General features: G+C 35.6%; 1 protein-coding gene across 2 annotated transcripts in view; it reads right to left on the bottom strand.

Moving 5' to 3' along the window:
* ASCC3 (activating signal cointegrator 1 complex subunit 3) overlaps positions 1-18,650 on the bottom strand; it is a 287,290-nt gene that overhangs the window by 232,754 nt on the left and 35,886 nt on the right. For both annotated transcript variants that reach the window (XM_067293927.1, XM_067293928.1), the window contains exons 5-8: positions 12,287-12,407; positions 9,103-9,310; positions 8,209-8,350; positions 7,515-7,640 (exon numbers count right to left, since the gene is read on the bottom strand). In XM_067293927.1, coding sequence (XP_067150028.1) covers positions 7,515-7,640; positions 8,209-8,350; positions 9,103-9,310; positions 12,287-12,407 — 597 coding nt within the window. The remainder of the gene's footprint in view (positions 1-7,514; positions 7,641-8,208; positions 8,351-9,102; positions 9,311-12,286; positions 12,408-18,650) is intronic.

The following is an 18,650-nucleotide window of genomic DNA, read 5'->3' as shown; positions in this document are numbered from 1 at the left end:
TAAGCATGAGGCAGCAATGTGCCCTTGTGGCCAAGAAGGCCAGTGGTATCCTGGGGTGCATCAGGAAGAGTGTTGCCAGCAGGTGGAGGGAGGTGATTCTCCCCCTCTACTCAGCCCTGGTGACGCCACATCTGGAGTACTGTGTCCAGTTCTGGGCTCCCCAGTACAAGAGGGATGTGGCACTACTGGAGGGAGTCCAGCGAAGGGCTACGAAGATGATTAGGGGACTGGAGCATCTCTTATGAGGAAAGGCTGAGAGAGCTGGGCCTGTTTAGCTTGGAGAAGAGAAGGCTGAGAGGAGATCTTATTAATGTGTACAAATATCTGAAGGGAGGGTGTCAAGAGGATGGGACCAGACTCTTTTCAGTGGTGCCCAGTGACAGGACGTAAGGCAACGGGCACAAACTGAAACACAGACAATTCTATCTGAACATGAGGAAATACTTTTTCACTGTGAGGGTGACAGAGCACTGGAACAGGTTGCCCAGAGAGGTTGTGGAGTCTCCTTCTCTGGAGATATTCAAAACCTGCCTGGACGCGATCCTGTGCAACGTGCTCTAGGTGACCCTGCTTGAGCAGGGGGGTTGGACTAGATGATCTCCAGAGGTCCCTTTCAACCTCAACCATTCTGTGATTCGGTGAATTCAAGTACAGCAAATGTCCTCCAACTGTAGGTTAGCAGCTAGCCTGATACTGTTGATACTGTTGAGAAGAATTCAGAAATCACACCTCAACAGAGTACACTTTTGTGTTTCTCCAACTTTAGATTACAGGTAAGTTTTAAGACCAGAATTTTACTTTACAGTAGAATCTTCCTAGTCATGAATTAGTAAACTATTTCCAATAAGAAATAGGATGTTCCTGAGGCGAAAGATGATAATTTTACACTAGAAAGTCCACAAAGCCCTGCTTGACACGAAGCCCTTTTTTTATGTTTATGTGTGCTTTCAAGCATAGCAACAGTATTTAAACAAAACAACGCACAAAAGACTCAGCTGAGACTTCTGCATCAAATTGTTTGAATATCTAACTAAATTGTAAATATAACACCTGTAATTCTAAAGGAATGATCAAATATTTGTTAAGTCACATACTGAACAAAATGAAGCCAGAAGTCATAGGCTTTAAGCTTAACATCAGTGTATAATCTTAACTCCAGTATTCTTGTTAACATCTCATAGCACTGGTTTTACCTTCTTAGGACCCTCATCAATAAAATGTAAATACAGACCACAATTCCTGATATACCTTACCAGGTGTTTAAAATATTGTATCAAGATCTACTTTTTTTTTTTCTTAGCTTGGACTAATCATTATGGAACCGGTACACTTTTCTCAGAGCAATTTTTTAGTATACTTTCATTGGATGAATGAAAAAGACTTCCATAAAATTAAAAGTATTTTTAAAACTAATTAGTTCAGTCCAACTGTCAATTACTGTTTGGAAAATACCCACATGAAATATACCCTCAGATCAACTTTTGAATAATTGGTCAAATATTCTGAATGTGAAAAAACGTAATTTATGCAGAAACATCTATACTTTCATTCACTAAACTTACTTGGTACAATTTAAAAGCAAGAAAACATTACAGGAAACAAAGGGGAATATTGATTTTGTAATAATTTCTTAGCATAATGCAGAGAAAAAAACATTTCTTATTTAGACCATTAAGTACTGTAAGTAAAAGGAAATGGAAATAGCATGAAACAAAGAAATAAATCCTATCCTGAATACCCACTTTGGGTAAAAAGTTGAAGTCGTTTATCACCAACAGCAATTTCTTAGACAAAACCAGTTTTTCACAGTCTTGAAGAGGAACTTTCCCTGACCTGAGTTTACTACTTTCAAGGTACATTTATATGCCAAAAAGGCTAAAACTAAAGCACCTTTATAGTAACTACAAAAAATACATTTTAGTAATAGTCAAGCTGCACATTAAGCAATCAAAGCTAATAAATCTAAGCTTGTGCTTATTCCCTTTTTTAAAATTCTTGTTATTGTAACAACCTAGCTAACATGCAAAGCACTGGTTCCTGGTTCCCACTGAACAAGGGGAGGAAAGAAAGAATATTGGACAAGACATGGGGAGTTAGACTGCAGCAGGAGGTGAAGTAGTACAGAACATAGTGTGGGAAGGCAGGGGTAACAGAGCAGAAGAAGGGACGACTCGGATAGTAGCAGAGGCCTAATGCCAGTAATTTATGACAGCTACCTTGTTATGCTTTTACGTTATGCTAAATTGTGAAAGGTTGGCCAATCCTGATCTCCTATTTGCAGTGCATAATGGGATTAGGTAGGAATGGTATCTGCAAAAATTTGGATTTTGGCAGTTTGTGTTGTGAGTTTCATCTCACCATCTATATTCTTCCAGGCCACAGATTCCATGACGCTTTAGAAAAATCTGCCTATGGAATAACTTGTTTAGTCACCAAGTTAACTCTTTAGAAAAGCTCTGCCCCTTTGTAAGGGGCAGACTAAGACAGTTTGAAAATATTACCCATACGGTTTCATATATGATAGCACCAAACCTGGCTAGACTGCATTTGTGAGAGGAGAAATGGAAGAGGGAAAAATATATAAATATATAAATTTCTTAATTCTGGAGTGGAGTGGGAAATGCATCTTGAATACTACACTAACTACACTGCCAAAAAACACAGAGCGTAATACCAGTCTCACTTACAGATATATTTAATAAGCAAATTGTATCTTTTTGATAACTGACTCTGATCTGGAAAGTGTAGCATCTCTACATAACTCCTTCCAGTTCCATCTAGATTTGCTTCTGCTGAAGTGTTGATCAGAAAAATACGCTGATTATGGTAATAGGTATATCACAAAATACAGCTCCTAAGAATAAAGCCAACTGAACTTTTTGCCATTCTGCCTTATATTTGTAGCAAAAACAAAATGAGTGCATAGATGTATAAAAATGTGGTTTGGTAGACTTTATCTGAGAAATACATTTCTCTCATCTCTAATCCATGTTTATGTCAACTTAAGGAAACACGAAAAATGTAGAGTGATTTAAACCAATACCTAAAAATATTTAAAATGAAAGATTACTTCAGCTTACATGTTCCCAAGATTTTGGCTAGCAGTTCAAAATGTAAATTAACTCCTTATCACAAACTCAGTTCTGACCTTAAGAACTTTGAAGACTGAATTTAATAGAAAATTCTGTGGTATGTGTCTTACATAGTCAAGGATTCCACCCAAAATGATGACAGTCTGACTAAAACTATGTAACTGAGAAAGAGCTATATGTATAGTGCTTAAAATAACTTTTGTGCAAATATAAACATATGAATACACTGAAAAGAAAAGAAGCTCCTATGACACACATTAAGTGTCACCTAAATGTTGAGTTGGAAGTGAAACATTTTTCAAATGAATACAAATTAATTCATTTCAGACTAACTCTTACCTTCCCTTTTTAAAAGAAAAATTCAAACTTTTTGATAATTTAGTTTTGTGACCTGCATTATTTTGTGTCTTTACCTCACAGACTCTGTCTGAAACATTTGATTTAAGAGTTGATGAGAGAATATTATTATTATTATTTAATAAAAAGCAAATTTTTTTTTTTTTAAGTAAAAAATACTGCTTCTCTGGTGTCTGGCACATTATGACTTTACCTTTTTCTATTTCTATTTAGTATCCAGATGTAATTGCTCCTCCTGAGCCTGTTTCTAAAATTTATTCTTATTGACCCATAGCTACAGGTGCAAGAGAAACAGATTACTGTACATTTATTTTTTCTAATATGCCCTGTTGTAGTAACTGTGCAGCAGTCTGTAAACATGACCATTCCCACCGCAGTGCTGAACGCTGCACTGGGCCACACGTGATCACATCTGCAGGACAGTGATTGTTCACTACTGACCAACTTGCAGCCTCTCGTAAAACACACTGTGCTTTTTTCCCTGCTTCCTCTTAGGTTAGGCATGCACTCCCTTAGCTTATGTGTTAGACTACTGTTGAGAAACTGTTTCAAAAGGTTTCAAGAGAAAACAGGCTGTGCACAGCAGGTTATTACTGCTTGTGTTAAAAAAAAAGTTTCTAATATTTTCTTAGTCACCTTCATCAATAAATTGCTTTCTCATGTCTTAAAATTGTATTTTTTCTTTTCAGTAAACAAATCTTAGCCATCAAGGCTTCATAACCGTGATTTAACTTTGAGCTAAAAAATTAATCTCTTAGAGCTTTGTCTGTCAGACAAAAGACAGTGACGAGATACACAAACAAGCAACTCTGAATAACAGAGCTTTCACCTGTTAGGTGATTTCAACATTAAATTGAATGAAGAAGCCTTTTCTTTTTCCTTAGTCTCTGCACCACCAGTGACTGCCACCTCTGCTGCCCATTTTAAGACTTATGCTACTACCAGCTGTACTTTCTAAACACACTTTCCTTGTAAAAAGTAGTCATTAGCTATGTAGCAAATCCCTTCTATTCATCTTTTTTCCCCCCTTCCAGATCCACTCTTACTAACATACCTAATAAAAATCACTAGGTAATAACTAATTTTATTTTGTACTGTTACTATGCGTCTCACACTCCTCCTTCTTGGTCACACTTCATAGTGAGGTTAATGTCCTCTTACTCCTTTGGGACAACGGACACAATTAACCTTGAACAAGCATAGGATTAGCATCGCTTGGCATTGCGTAGACAAAGTAGCTTCAGAGAAGTTACCAGCAGTTTATACCAGGTGACTTGTCCCCAGCAGGTTGACAGAACATACATTTAAGAGAAGGATGAAGACTGCTGTCCCGCATGGAGCTAAGTACCAGGGAGCTCCCAGCCTGCTGGACTTACTGCTAGTGGCGCTGTGGAAAACGAGAGCGTAAACACTTCAGCCTGGGAGTCAGTCAGCCCTACTTTTTGAGTACAGTTTTAAACTGATCTATTTTCTGAACATAAAGAGATAATCTCTTTAAGGAGAAACACCTCAGAACACTAAAAATATTTGTTTCTTTGAATACTAGGACTAACAAATCTCAGGACCTGAAGCAAAGAGAAAGAATCATGGGGAGTGTCAGGTTAGAAACACAGCCAGAATGGGCTCTTGGCAAGGCAAGGAACTCGAAGTATAACAGGACTGGGAGTGGTGAAACGGGGAACCGATGAAAACAAAAAGAATAAACTAAAGGGAAGAAGGAGATTTAACATTTTTATATTTATCCAGAAACAGAAATCTCCATAAAACAGCAAGTGTTTGGAGAGCTGTGTGATAAATACTTTGGTAACAGCCTCAATACGTGATTTGGCTGTTCTGTGTGTTATTTTTGCCCTGGGAAATTTTATTATTATGGGTGGCATATATATTGATTTATTAGGCACTTTGATTACAGAAAGTATACCTTTATATATATATATATATATATATATATATATATTTAGACCAATATCTTACATTAAAAACCCACTACTAATGGCATCTGATAATAGTCAGTAGTAGGAAAACTCTCTACTTCCTCATGATGCCTTTAGATGCCCCTGTGAACTATTTACACTGCTAAAATTTACCATCACCTCTCCTCCTTGCCCATCTGTTTATATCTTATGTAACTTTTCAAATAAACATGTTCAAATAAACATATCTACATGGAGATATAGGACAGATATCTTACAAGCAGCTATATATGCTGTACTGAGACAGTTAAAGAAGTTTGTTTCTGCTTTTGCTTAAACCAGCTCCCCAAAAAAGAATACAAAAAATTTCTCACCTTCTAAACTGACTCAAGTTACTGGCAAAAATTTTAAGCATCAACCATGACTTTAAGAGCTTAAAGATATAAGCCAGTTGTATAGAAAAGCAAAAAGAAACCTTGCCCTAACAAAGATACATCTTGACAGGTTATATCTTAAACGATGCCTACACTGGACAGAAAGACAATTTCAGCCTCTTTACCCATTGTGTAGAAGCCACTATTCAACAAGATTCTAAGACTCTCACTCAAGGAACTGGGAATATGCCAAGTCCTGCAGTTGGATAACTATTCATAAATCTGTCATCTCAAAGTTTGGGGAGATTGACTTTTCTTTTCTTTTTTTTTTCTTTTTTTTTTTTTTAATACATTAGATGGAAAGTATACTCCTTGACGATACAGAACCTACAAGATTCAATTTTTAGGAAATTTGTATAATCAATGCATTCCAAAACATTTATTTTAAACATTATGCATTTTAAAAATCCACAGACTATTTCTTTTAGATATTTATTTTTTTGACCTAAAATATATTTTTTCCTGAAACAACTTATTGTCTCTTGAAATGTTTATTTAAAAATTAACAGATTAACAGGTAGTATGCTTAGCAGAAAGATACTTCACTGCAAAAAGTTGTCATGCTCAAAACTAACATTTAAAATTTCTCATTTTACAGCTACAGTGGCTCAACTTTTCTGTCTAGTTAAGCTGTCAGTCACTTTATAAATATGACATTAGGTACTGTCAACCGATCACGAAAGAACAGACTTAGATTCTAATATTAAACTGTCTTCTGTTTAAGGAGGGTTAAATCTTTAGATAATCTTTACTCAGAACCCCTGGATAACACTATTGGATTTATATTCTCACTTCCGGTTTTCCCACAGAGAAAAAAGTGGGAAACATTTTTCCATTGTTGTGTGTTATTGAAGAACTAAGAAACATAAAACGTTCTTCATAAGCACATATGGCTTGTTCTTTATGGTAGCTGTTGAAATTAATAGCAAATTTTCCATTGATCTTAGGAATACAGATTTGACATTACAATCAGGAGCAAGACTGCAAGTTTTAGACTGTAGATACTAATAACAAATTTGGAGATGCTGCTGTGTTAGTTTATTTTTCCCTTATCTCTGCCTCTGCACTATTTAAAAATCAATACAAGTTAAAACGTTAATGTTGGTTTTATTTGCATTTTTCCCCATAGCTCCACACCTTCTGCCTCCAAAGTCTTATAAATAATGATTCGCCTTCTTCCATTTGAAGAAGCAGTATTCCAGAAAGGTTTGCACCCTGTTCAGTCCCTAACAACATAACTCACCATAACCCACAACAAACATCATACGATAAAACTATTATTCTCGTGGACTGCAAAACAGTGCTGTGCAGGATGAATACAAGCCAGTCTGGGCCATATAGGGGCATAAGCCAGAGCTCACTTCTCAGTACAGATTTCAAAAAGAGAATGGAATGACTATTTTTTTTTTTAAGACCATTTTAGTAATCCAGTTCACAGCTCAAAACTGTAAGTAGCTGAACAGGTAACGCCAAAGGAATTGAGAATTGTGGCTCAAGAACAAATGGTTGAGAGCAGGAACTTCTTAAGTCAGACTGATCATCAAATGGATTATATCACTGAGCTACATCTTCAAAAGAATATTCTCAGAATTAGTCCTGAAGAATCTAACTGGCTGTATTTTCACATCACAAATCACAGAATTAATGAGCTTTTTTTCAAATAAATTGTTGTAATGGCAAAGAAAGCTAATTTAAAACCTTTAAAACGGTTTACTCACCTCATCTAAGTCTTTAATATAAACAATTTTCTCTTCAATACCAATAGGCATTGGTTCACCGTGGGGGATCTTCACCTCTTCATACATTTTGTTGTTTTCTCTCTGGACTGTCTCTGGTAAGAACACCTGTAACAGTATGACAGGAAAATTAATTGAAAGTATGAAACCAGAAAATGGCATTATTTATAGCCCACTTTAAACAACGATTTATCATTTTCTTTCACAAAGATGATATGGCTGCATGCAAAATCCACACTGATTCATTTTATAAATGGCACAGAACACCCAAAATGGAAAATAATCAGTTTTACTACTCAGAAAATGGTTCTAAAAATAAGAAAAACTCAGTATCTAATTTTATATAAATTTCAAAAGCCATTAAGTCTGGAATTTCATAAAGAGTTCATTTTGTTAAAGTCAGTTCAATGGTTTCTTAGGAAAGAAAAAATAGCATCTTTAATGACTTAAGAGGCCCTAGAAGGAAAAACAAACTAGTTAGGAGTAAAATTACTTCTTATACAGTCAAAATAAAAACAGAATATATGAAAGTATGTAAAACCCTCTGCAAATAAGCAGTTCACACATAGTGCTCTGACTAGTAGAAAAATCTCTAAGGGAACAAAAGGAATCCTGACGCACATTATTTACTGGGAAAGATGTATTGTTCAAGGAAGGTCATGCACCAAATGTGTACCTTTGCACCTCCAATAAAGGCTGTTGTTTTCATAGCTTCAGCTCGGGAATCATAAACATGCGGATAATGTATTTTTTCAAAGTCCATCTCTCTCTGTCTACCTAGGACGGGCATACTTCGAGCATTCAAAAGTGCTAGTTCTCTGTAAGCAGAAAAATAACTGAAATAATTCTGCCAATCATAGGCTGCCTTCACAAAAACTGAATACAGCATATTGAAGTCAGAGCAAGAGTGTAGCAATTCAAGGCAAAAAGACTAGTATTGTACTGTAGTAAAACAATAAAGAAAGAAATTTTACTGTGTTATTAGTTAGCATAGGTTAAACTCAGCTTTTATAACAGTATGTTTAGATAAAAATCAATCCAACAAGTGCAAGGCTTTCCTTAATATAGTTTTGCTTCTCTTTAAATAATACAGGCAACATGTATTCACGTTTAAATACCAGTCCTATTATATTTTTCTCAATACAAAAGCCTCCTATCCTCTCCCTCCCCTATTCATTCCTTCTACCTTTAGATGGCAAGGTGGAAAATAGTACCCATTAATCTGGAGAGAGAGAGAAAAAAAAAAGACACTTCTGATACATTTTAGCACACACTTCATAAATCTTAAGCTAGAAGTGTACATACAGGAACTAAGAAAAATGGCCTGCTTCTCTAATCTGCATCTCTGCCCCATATAGATGAGACCAAGAAGATTCTAATTAAGCAGATCACTGCTTTCTTACCCTGAAAATTAGTTTTTCATATTAAAAAAATTCTATACTTGTAATGAAACATGACTTCAAGTCAGAATCACCTAATCACCAAAGTGAACTAAAAGAAAATAAATGATTATGATATACTGAAGTAGCAATTACAACACAAGCATTTTTCAGCGTTTGGCATTTATTACCTTTGCATCCGCAGCTCTTTGGGATCAAAGCACATTAGTCCTTCTCCAGAAACTTCTCCATCTTCCCCAGCTTGTTTTTCTTTTCTGGCATTTCGTTTTTCTTCCCGACGATATTGTTTCATTAACAGCCTTTCTTGTTCAGACTGAATTGTAACTTGACAACCATAACTGGGTTTAGGATTTTCTCCCACAAACTTCTTGCACTGTTCTGCAACAGGGAAAGAGGTATGCATCTCCACAAGTGCTGGATTCCATCTCCCCCCCCTCTCCAGCTTTCTTTTAAACTTTTTTTTTTCTTTTAAAGACAGCTTAGTTTTACTTAGACTGACTATGCACCAGTGGGCCTCAAGAATCTAAAAGAAGTCATAGCCCATATCCCAAAGGTAGGGCATTTAAAGTTGCCATTATTAAGGAAACAACTGCAATTCTGCATCCCAAAGCAAGGGGGACAGCAGCACAAACTAGCAACTAAAGGAAGGGCTATCCTTTCTGTGTTTATGATAATTTCATCAGCAGTGGAAAAGCCACTTATTTCTCCTCTTACACATATACGCTGATAAGTAAAATAGTATGAAAACAGATTAGCCAGTTTTATTCAAACAGCCTCTTCACATAACGACTAGTGTACATTTACTAAATAACATGACTGCACTGAAAGTATACCCATTTTAATGTCCCTAGACAAATGAGAAAAGAAATCCTATGTGATGCAACTGCAAGGACTCCCTCCCTTCCTGTGGATCAGTAGCAGAACTGGACCAAGAAGAACCAGAACTACACTATAATTACCCTAAATAAATCCAAGGCAGCAGGGAATCTGAAAAAGCCCAGTCGCTTTGCCCTTCCGAGGCCATTACTCTTTTTTACTTCAGGCTCAACACAAAGACAGAACCAAGTCCTTCATATGCAATGTCTTGCAGATTTTTTTTTCCTTTTAACTACATTAATATTTTCAAACTTCTATTTTTAAAATTCTGCAAAGAGATTAACTTCAATAAGTTTTATTGAATATTACTTATTTAATTGAATTATGTTCCATATGTACTCTTGCAGTCTACCTCTGAAGCTGAAAACTTTTTTGTATCAAATAAACCCATTTGACTACTGTTTTGAAAGATGTGTGCCACTTAGTATTCACCTGCAGTAACAGTGAAATCTCCTACTTCTCACAGCATGTATATTTTACAATATACACAGGCCTGATTTTGCGTCCCAAGTGTATATTTAGGTACTCTATCCATATTTTTGCACTAGGTACCCTAATTTTTCAGATCTGGGAAGAGCTACACAGATCTCTCTAAAAAGACTAGCAATTGTGGGGTTTTCACTATTCTTTAAAGTCAAGGAAGATCTACACTATAAAATTTTAACAGCAGCAACATTAGTAGGATTCCTGAGTAAAAACTCTAATCAAATAGCCACCAAAATTCCAAACTTTTTTTAAAGTCATTTCAATATAAAATTAGAGCCAACATTCAGAATCTAAGATTGAAAATGTTAGTCAGCAAAAAAGCATTTTTCAACTGCAGAGTGCAAAACAGTTTTTAAAAGGAACTAAATAAATTACCCTCTCTTTGTAGTGGAAAACACAATACAAAGCAGAAATGACTTAGCCAAACTAGAAACAAACACAAATATTTTAGATCCTCTCTGACCCCAAACCACTTGACTAGTCTCTTCCAGGCTTCTTCAGCTTAAAAGAAAAGACTCAATTTAATCAATAAAATCTTCAAGCTTCCCTAGAATGAGCTACTCTTAATTCTTTAAAAACAAAACAAATGAGAACTCTTTCCTCTCTACGAACTTGTTTTTTTTAACCCTGATGAGTTCCCTAATTTAGTCAAATACATGATCACACAATAGGAGGAAGTGACAGAGATTTTGGAAGGAGCAGAAGACAAAAGTTTCAGTGTGAGCATCACCTGCCACCCAACAAGGGTTTATCAAACCATGGTCTGGGACTAGATAATACCAGCTGAAGTTATTCCTACCACCATTCAGTTCTCACTATTTTTCTCCATGCTCCTGTGCTCTGGCCACCCATTCATGGCAGCCTAGCTGTTTGCAGGTGACATTGAACAGGAACAGAGGACATTTTATGTTCAACTTCCGTATTTTCACTTTTTAAAGGTGAATTAGACCCTTCACCTAAGTCCACAGGTGACAGGGGACTAGTGTAGCCACACAAGCATCCTCCCAGTACAACCAGGAAGCAACAACATCAAGCAGCTGGCATCATTACTAAAGATTTTATCATGAAAAACCATGGCCTTAAATGTCAGATGAATTCATAGTCATTTTCAGATAACATGTTTACTCTTCTGTAACAAGGCATCAACACAATTTAAGCAGTCAAGAGCAATTACTTGTTATACCTTGAAAAGAAAATTATCCATATTAGGTCTTCCGTGATTGAGAATTACATTTATTTCACAGTTAACTTACTAAGCAGTATTAAAAAGATTAATAATAAAATGTAACTTTAAAAGGAAGTAATCCTTACTCCGTTAAATATGAAATAAAATTCAGGACAATTCCTTGACTTGTGCTTGCTTTCTGAAGACATGAATTACTCAAAGTTGACTAAATAATTTTTCCAAATAAAAATGATTCCCTTCCCAAAATGCAATCCTGTAAAGATAAAACTACAGTCTCCATTACGAATATCATTTTGATCAGCTTAAAAGAAAAAAAAAAAGCCTTATTAAAATCAGTAAACTCAATTTGGGGCAGAGGATCTTCAGTCTCAGAAAGGATACTCAGATATCACTGACTTCTATATTATAATGAAAGGTTATTTCCTCAGTGAAAAAAAAATCATACAATAGTAACACTTTCATATCTTCTCGAAAATCAAAATATTAAAAATAGTCTTCCTCTACATTCTAGCAGAAATGTAGAAACTTATTTCCACAATAATCCATTGAAATAAATACAATGTAACCATTAATACTTTTTTTAATACTTACACATACACAGCTGAAAAGTAAATAAATACATGAAATATGTATTTATTTTCTCTGCATAAGCAGATCATGATCTATATGCTTACACAAATACACCCCCCCAATTTTTTTCCTTTCTTTTTAAATACACATAGATAGCACTGTTGCTTGAAATATAATTGAACATTTAGAATACTCATTTTTATCTGGTTTGGAATAAAAATTCTATAGTCATTTACCTTGCAGAGTCTGGAACCTGTTATCATTTGGACAAGTCAAAGATCTTTCCACAATCAGAGATCTATTCTGTAGGAGTTTTTCTATGAGTTCAAAACCTTCGGGGCCCAACAGTTCGAATAACTGCAAAGAAAACAAAGTTGTAAGTCATCGTTCAAATTAGTGTAAATTTACAAATAGAACTGCAATACTTCTATCCATGGCAATAGGATTGGCAATGAGTTTAAATAAATTAATGAATTTCAATTCCAAGTGATTCAGTCCAAAAGATATCATTGCTAGTATTCATCCAGATTCTCTATGCAAAAATGGAAAATTACAGAAAATTTTCAGTTGGAAATACTTAAAATCTGTGAATTTTGCCTATTAAATAAAAAGAAATTGTTTGAGAGAAAAAGACTACTTACATTTCTACATAAAATTCAACTCTGCTCTAGACTAAACTTCACATGTTTTTCCTTATGGTTATTTGCATAAAATATTCTGCAAATATATTCTTCCACAATCTAGCCAGGTAAATCAAGAGAACGGGTGCTTTCTTATAGACGTCAGAAAATTAGAAAGTTATTCCCATTCCAGGGAACAAGAAAAATAGCTAATGCATTTTCTCACACCTACTCAATACAAAAATCAGAGACAGATATGGAAGAGGGCAGGAGTTTGAAGAAACAATTAAAAGGATATTGTGTATAGTCTATACTGCTTGCACATATGTTGCTGATTGTGTGCGTGTGCGCGTGTGTGCGAGTGCATGAGAGAGAGATTCAAACACATAACGCAGGTGATTTAGAGAACAGGATTCCACATCCATAAGAACTGGTTTGGCCCAATGATTCTCTTACCCAAATGATTCTCTTATAACAAATTAGAGCAGCACAGTTCCCTATTTAAAGTTCCCTTTTCCACATAATATTGTTTTTTAACGGAAAAAAATATAAGAAATACTTTGTCCTTCTTATCCATATGTACTTTATCAAAAATCAAAACATTAGAGAGGTAAGTTACTCAGAACCCATCCTTGATTTTTAATGCTTTTTAAGACAATCTTTTCCCATGTTTTTGTTTTTCAAAAAGGAAAACAGGGCCCTTTCTTCTTAGTGTTTTAAGTTTGTTACTAATACTTTCATTCAACTTCAGGTTTTCAGGTAAGAATAAAAGTTATGATTTACCATCATTTAATGTTCTATGAAAGAGTAAGACTTTGGCATTGTAGGATTCAATTATTTCTTTCTGTTCTAACAAAGAAAAGGAGAGAGAAATCTCTTATTGCCGAGGTTTTTGCTGAGGCTGTCTGTGACTACCGTCCCATGAGAACCGCTCAAAATAACTTTATGTTTCATCCTTATATATTTGCAAAATGTTTGAACTGTGCCAAGTTCATCAAATCAGTGACCTCTTTTTTCATGTCAACCTGTACTTCATAATATAAGCTATCATTTAAAAATAAAGAAGAAAAAAGTGTTATTCCTGGTCCTCAGGGTTATAACGAAAACACAAGGTGTGTACAAATTAGCACAGTGATGTCAGAATCTGCAGAGACCATGAAATAACAGCTCTGAAATGTATAAACTTCCCTATTTCTTCCATTAAAACAACCAATGATGGCAAACTGGAGAAGCAGACTGGGGGGGGGGGGGGAAAGACTGGATGCAATAAGTATGGACAAATATAAAATCCTATACTTGGGCAGGAATAACAAACTACAAAAATACAGGGCAGGGAACTGCTGGCTAGGTATCAATTTGCCGACAAAGATCTCAAGCGATAATGGATTTCTTTCTATCCAGCCTTCTCCAACAATCATCATTAATTCTTGCCTTTGCATGGCTATTCACTGTTACTTTACTGCCAGGCTTTAGCTAATATTATTTAAAGATGTAAGAGGACTTTGTCTTTACAGTACAAAAGAAAGTGGCAAGTAAGTAGCAGTAAATTTCTGAACGAGGTTATTTTCCAACAGTAAATGTGTAAGGCAAGGAGGGGAGGAATAATTCCAAAAGCAACAAGAAAAGAAGTGTATTTGAAACAGCCTAATTGTATACAGAACTAAATACAAACTTGCCTCAACTTTGCCAACATTCTGTTGACCTTGGAATAGTATCAGGACAGGGAAATGATAAATACATTATTATATTATTTTCAACCAGATCTGGGCTTAAATACTAGCTTCTCATCAAGGCAGCACGCATAATGTGAGCATATGAGAATTATCATGTTGCAGAAAAAGAGAGAAAGCAAAATAACGCAGAAGATCAGAAACAATGATCTGTTCTTATTGACAAGATGACCACATCACATCCCTTAGAAGCCTACCAGAGATCATGGCTGGAAAACAACTGTTGGGAGCTAAACCAAGACATTAGTGGAACTGCTGGGAGATGGAGAATAAGCTAAAGAACAAGATGAGATTCTGTCATCACCCGTGATTGAAGGCATAAAGTCAAAAAGTTTGCACAGAGCAGAAGTAACTGAATTTGAGGACTTGTCTATATGAATGATGTCTTATCTTCACATTTGCAATTCTATATCTTATTTGTTTGGACTTCCAAGAACATGTTGATATCTCCAATGAATAGGTCCATTCACAAGGCCTTCTAGTATTTCAGAAAATCTTTTGACATTCGTTGGAGCCTTAAGCCTAATTTCCAAAGTAATTAACTAGTCAAACAACAACTTGAACTTTTGTTATTATAGAACCCATTAAAGATCAAAACAGCAGATGCACCCTAAGGTAACTTAGGAGAAATGATTTATGAACTGGAAAGAAAACATTGTCACTTGTTGGGATACAACTTAAATGAAGTGAATCTAGAGTCCAGCATCTTCAGAAACATCACAAAATTTATCTTCTTAGAAAAAAAAACACCTTGCCACTGTAAGAATTATATTTGTGATATTAGCAGTCATACTATCCAAATAATCCTGATCAAAATTTAAAGAGTAAATATAAATTAAAAAAATACAGCTTATCTTATTCAAAAGAGAAAGAGGTGCCAAAGTTTGTACAAAGTAATAACTTCACTACTGGTATCAATCTTACAGTGGAAAGCACTTATCTGTTATAGTGATGGGTAGCTGTATAAATCAAAGAGCAGGAAAGAAAAAATTAGGAGCTGTCTTGATTCAAAACTGCCTTATGTCTTCTAGGAGAAATGAAGCACCAAGGCACAGAAAATACCTGATCCAAGAAACAAAATGGCATCCTTTTGCCAAGACATATCTTTTCTACAGTAGTTTTGATTTTTTTGATGGTATAAAATGAAATTGTTGACATAGGTTGGAGTGCCTGAACCAGCTGTAAAACCGCATAATCCACAATACCTCCAGAACTTACAAAATTCTAATACAGTCCTGGGCCCCTGCAGTTCAGGCCCAAGCCTGGCTATTCAGCTGGAGGTGTAAAAGTGAAGTAGCTGTTTACTAGAGTTCCTCTGCATGCTAATTTACAAAACAGAACTGTATTATTCTTAATAGGAGACTAGCATTTTGTAGCACACAGCACAGGCTTCTTCATGATGGTGTTTAGGGTTACTGCCCTCCTACTCTGTAGGAGATGCCCATAAAGAATCAAACGCCACAACCAATACTGAAAGAAAAACTAAGTAACAATTTATGTAAGGTAAAATAGAAAGCTTAAGAAAGTTAGTGAAAAAGCTGTCAATCCTACATCCTAAGTGATGAGGCACCAACCCCCAACCAAATGCATTGCTCCTCTGGACAGTTATCTCTAGTTAAGCTGCTCAGAAATTCCTAATATCACCTACAGAGAAAGAAAACTTCTTCAAAATCACCAGCTTATAGGTTTTACGCTTTTAAAAAAAGTTATGTAATTTCCAAGAATAAGTTGCTATTAGCATATTTTCCTTTCTACAACTTACTTTAACACATTTACTCTCAGCATTTGTATATCTTTTCCTCAGTAATGTTACTTAGGAATATTTAATTCATAGTGGAACCTATTTTTACAGTAAACACAAAGTACTTTACACTTTCGTAATTTGCAGTACTCAAATACAGGGTTATTATTTGTGCCCACCAGGCCCCTAAACAATATTAAAACTCATTCACTCATCCATGCTCTTCTCAACACACAAAAAAAACAGCTACATAAGTTTTTGCTTAATATTTGCATAACAAGCTTTATTACAGATGAGCTAAATGTCATTTTTTCTACCTGTTTTCTCCAACACAAAGAATCTCATATTCTATGTTCCCAAAACCAAAAGAGTATTTTTTGCTCGGCTATAAACTACAAGCTGCTACATGTTTGGTCAACACAGATAGCAGGAGACAGCCAACTTACTTAGATACCTAAAAAGGTAGAGAGCAGAAAATATCTTAAGACTATTTGGTAACATCAAATATGACTTAATTTTTTCATACAAATCATTGATCTGTAGCCATCTCAATTTTGAAAGAATACCCATTTTAATTGCTGCAATTTAACAGAAAGTGAAAGACTAGAACAAAAACCATGGCAACCACAAGCTGTTCCTCAAGTCCTCCCTCTTCCAAAAGATGTTTCTTTCTGATACAGTAACAGAGTGTTCCATTCCAGTTGGGCAATTAATCATTTTGTGGCAAGGAAGAGAAACTGGAAGCAATCACTCTGTCACTTTTTGCAAGGAGTAGCACAACCCATTGACAGATTATTGTCATGAGTGATTGCAGCCTGCAGAGCTACAAGAGACTCAATGCTCACTTGAGTCCTGTCAGTTTTCCTCCCTTAGCCTTATTTAGGAAAGCCAGCAGCTCTTTAAGGTTGGAAGTTACTCTCAAACTACAAAGGTTAAGCATTTGGGGATTCTGATAAATTGCTTTTATGGAAAGAATGAGAGAAAGATAAATTCACTGAATCATGATCCATTACTCTTTCACACCTTGCTGTTTTTTCCTTATGCTCCGCCTAGAACATTTTTCCTACCAAGGCTTACAGGAGCAAAACAGGTGTCTATAATGAATTTTAATACCTCTCAAAAATATATGCAATGAAGCCTCTCTCCTTCCAACACAGTCATCTTATTCTTGCTGTTAAAAAAAAATTAGCTGTAGTACTAAATTTACATTTTATCCTGAAGAGTGTGAAAAAAAATTGACTTGAGTTATAGACACCAACTAAAAGAAAATGAATATTCCTCTTGAAATCTGTTGCTTGCAACTCAGGAGAGGCTACTGTTGAGGAAAGTGCATATATTTTGCTGCATGAGTGAAGGTGAGGAAAAGGCAAACTGAAAAACTGTGATGTACTCCTGGGAATAGATGTAGCTTAAGATGCTAATTATTATGTTTCATTCCAAATGGAATGTTTTCCATTAATCAAATCCAGGAGTTACTGGGGTCATATCCAATCTAACAATCCATAGGAGGAAATGTTTAGCATTGAAATACTAAATAGAAGCAACGAGTCCTAGAAGGACAGCACAGCTGGAGACCATGTTGATGATAGGATAACAGTAGCTTTTCATGGAGAAATTACCAAAGTAACAGCAAGTTCTCTGAAATATTTTCATTACTTTCCTGGCATCATACTTATTTTTAACATACTCAGCTTCAGCCACCCTTCTAAAGTGCTCCTTCCAGGAAGGGGACAATGGAGAAATTTACATTTGAAATAAAGAAGATGCAGATTTGAATGGCAGGCACATGTTTCTGGCACTTAAGCCTGTAACTTGAACTTTCTGTCAACAACTTCACATCTTGAAGAAAAAAAGATTAAACAATGTGTGACTTCTCAGGTAAAAACTGGGTCCCAAGCCAATACTTATCCAGATTATGACTCTTTCAATTCAGGTGCTAGCAGGTGCTAGTTATATATTCCGTCCTGAAACATCAATATCCAAGACCCTGAGACTAGACAAAGGAATATGGAGAATGTTATTTCCTACCTTTTTACTAAATTATTATGAGATAAACTACACAGCAGGCAATAGTTGAAGGAGCTGTGTGTCAATCAGCACTTTCTTGAATACTAGTCAAACTATTACGTACCTTGAAGTGGGTAACAGTTTGTGCCCAAAAGGCAGCCCTGACTGTCTCCAATAATGAAGGTCCCAGATGACTTCAACTACTGCTCAGTGACCATAAAGACAAAGATGAGAGTGATATATGGTCACTCTCACATTTATTTGAGTGATTCTTAAATTTCATTTTATGTGCATAGCCTTAATATCAGGAAGAAAGTGTAATGAGTAATCAATCTAGGAACCAAGGGACAAGAAGTGTCATATTGCATTAGAATGGCGAGGCAAGGTCCCCATGCTAATAATTTCTAGTGAATGCTAGTTATATAGAAAAAGGCAAAGAGACAAAGACAGGTGCCTTGAGGCCACAGCAGACAGCAAGCAAGAGGCTGAACCCCAATGAGAT

This window comes from Apteryx mantelli, chromosome 3, assembly GCF_036417845.1.
Source record: "Apteryx mantelli isolate bAptMan1 chromosome 3, bAptMan1.hap1, whole genome shotgun sequence".
In the NCBI taxonomy this organism is placed as follows: domain Eukaryota; kingdom Metazoa; phylum Chordata; class Aves; order Apterygiformes; family Apterygidae; genus Apteryx; species Apteryx mantelli.
This window is presented reverse-complemented; position numbering and strand designations above follow the sequence as displayed.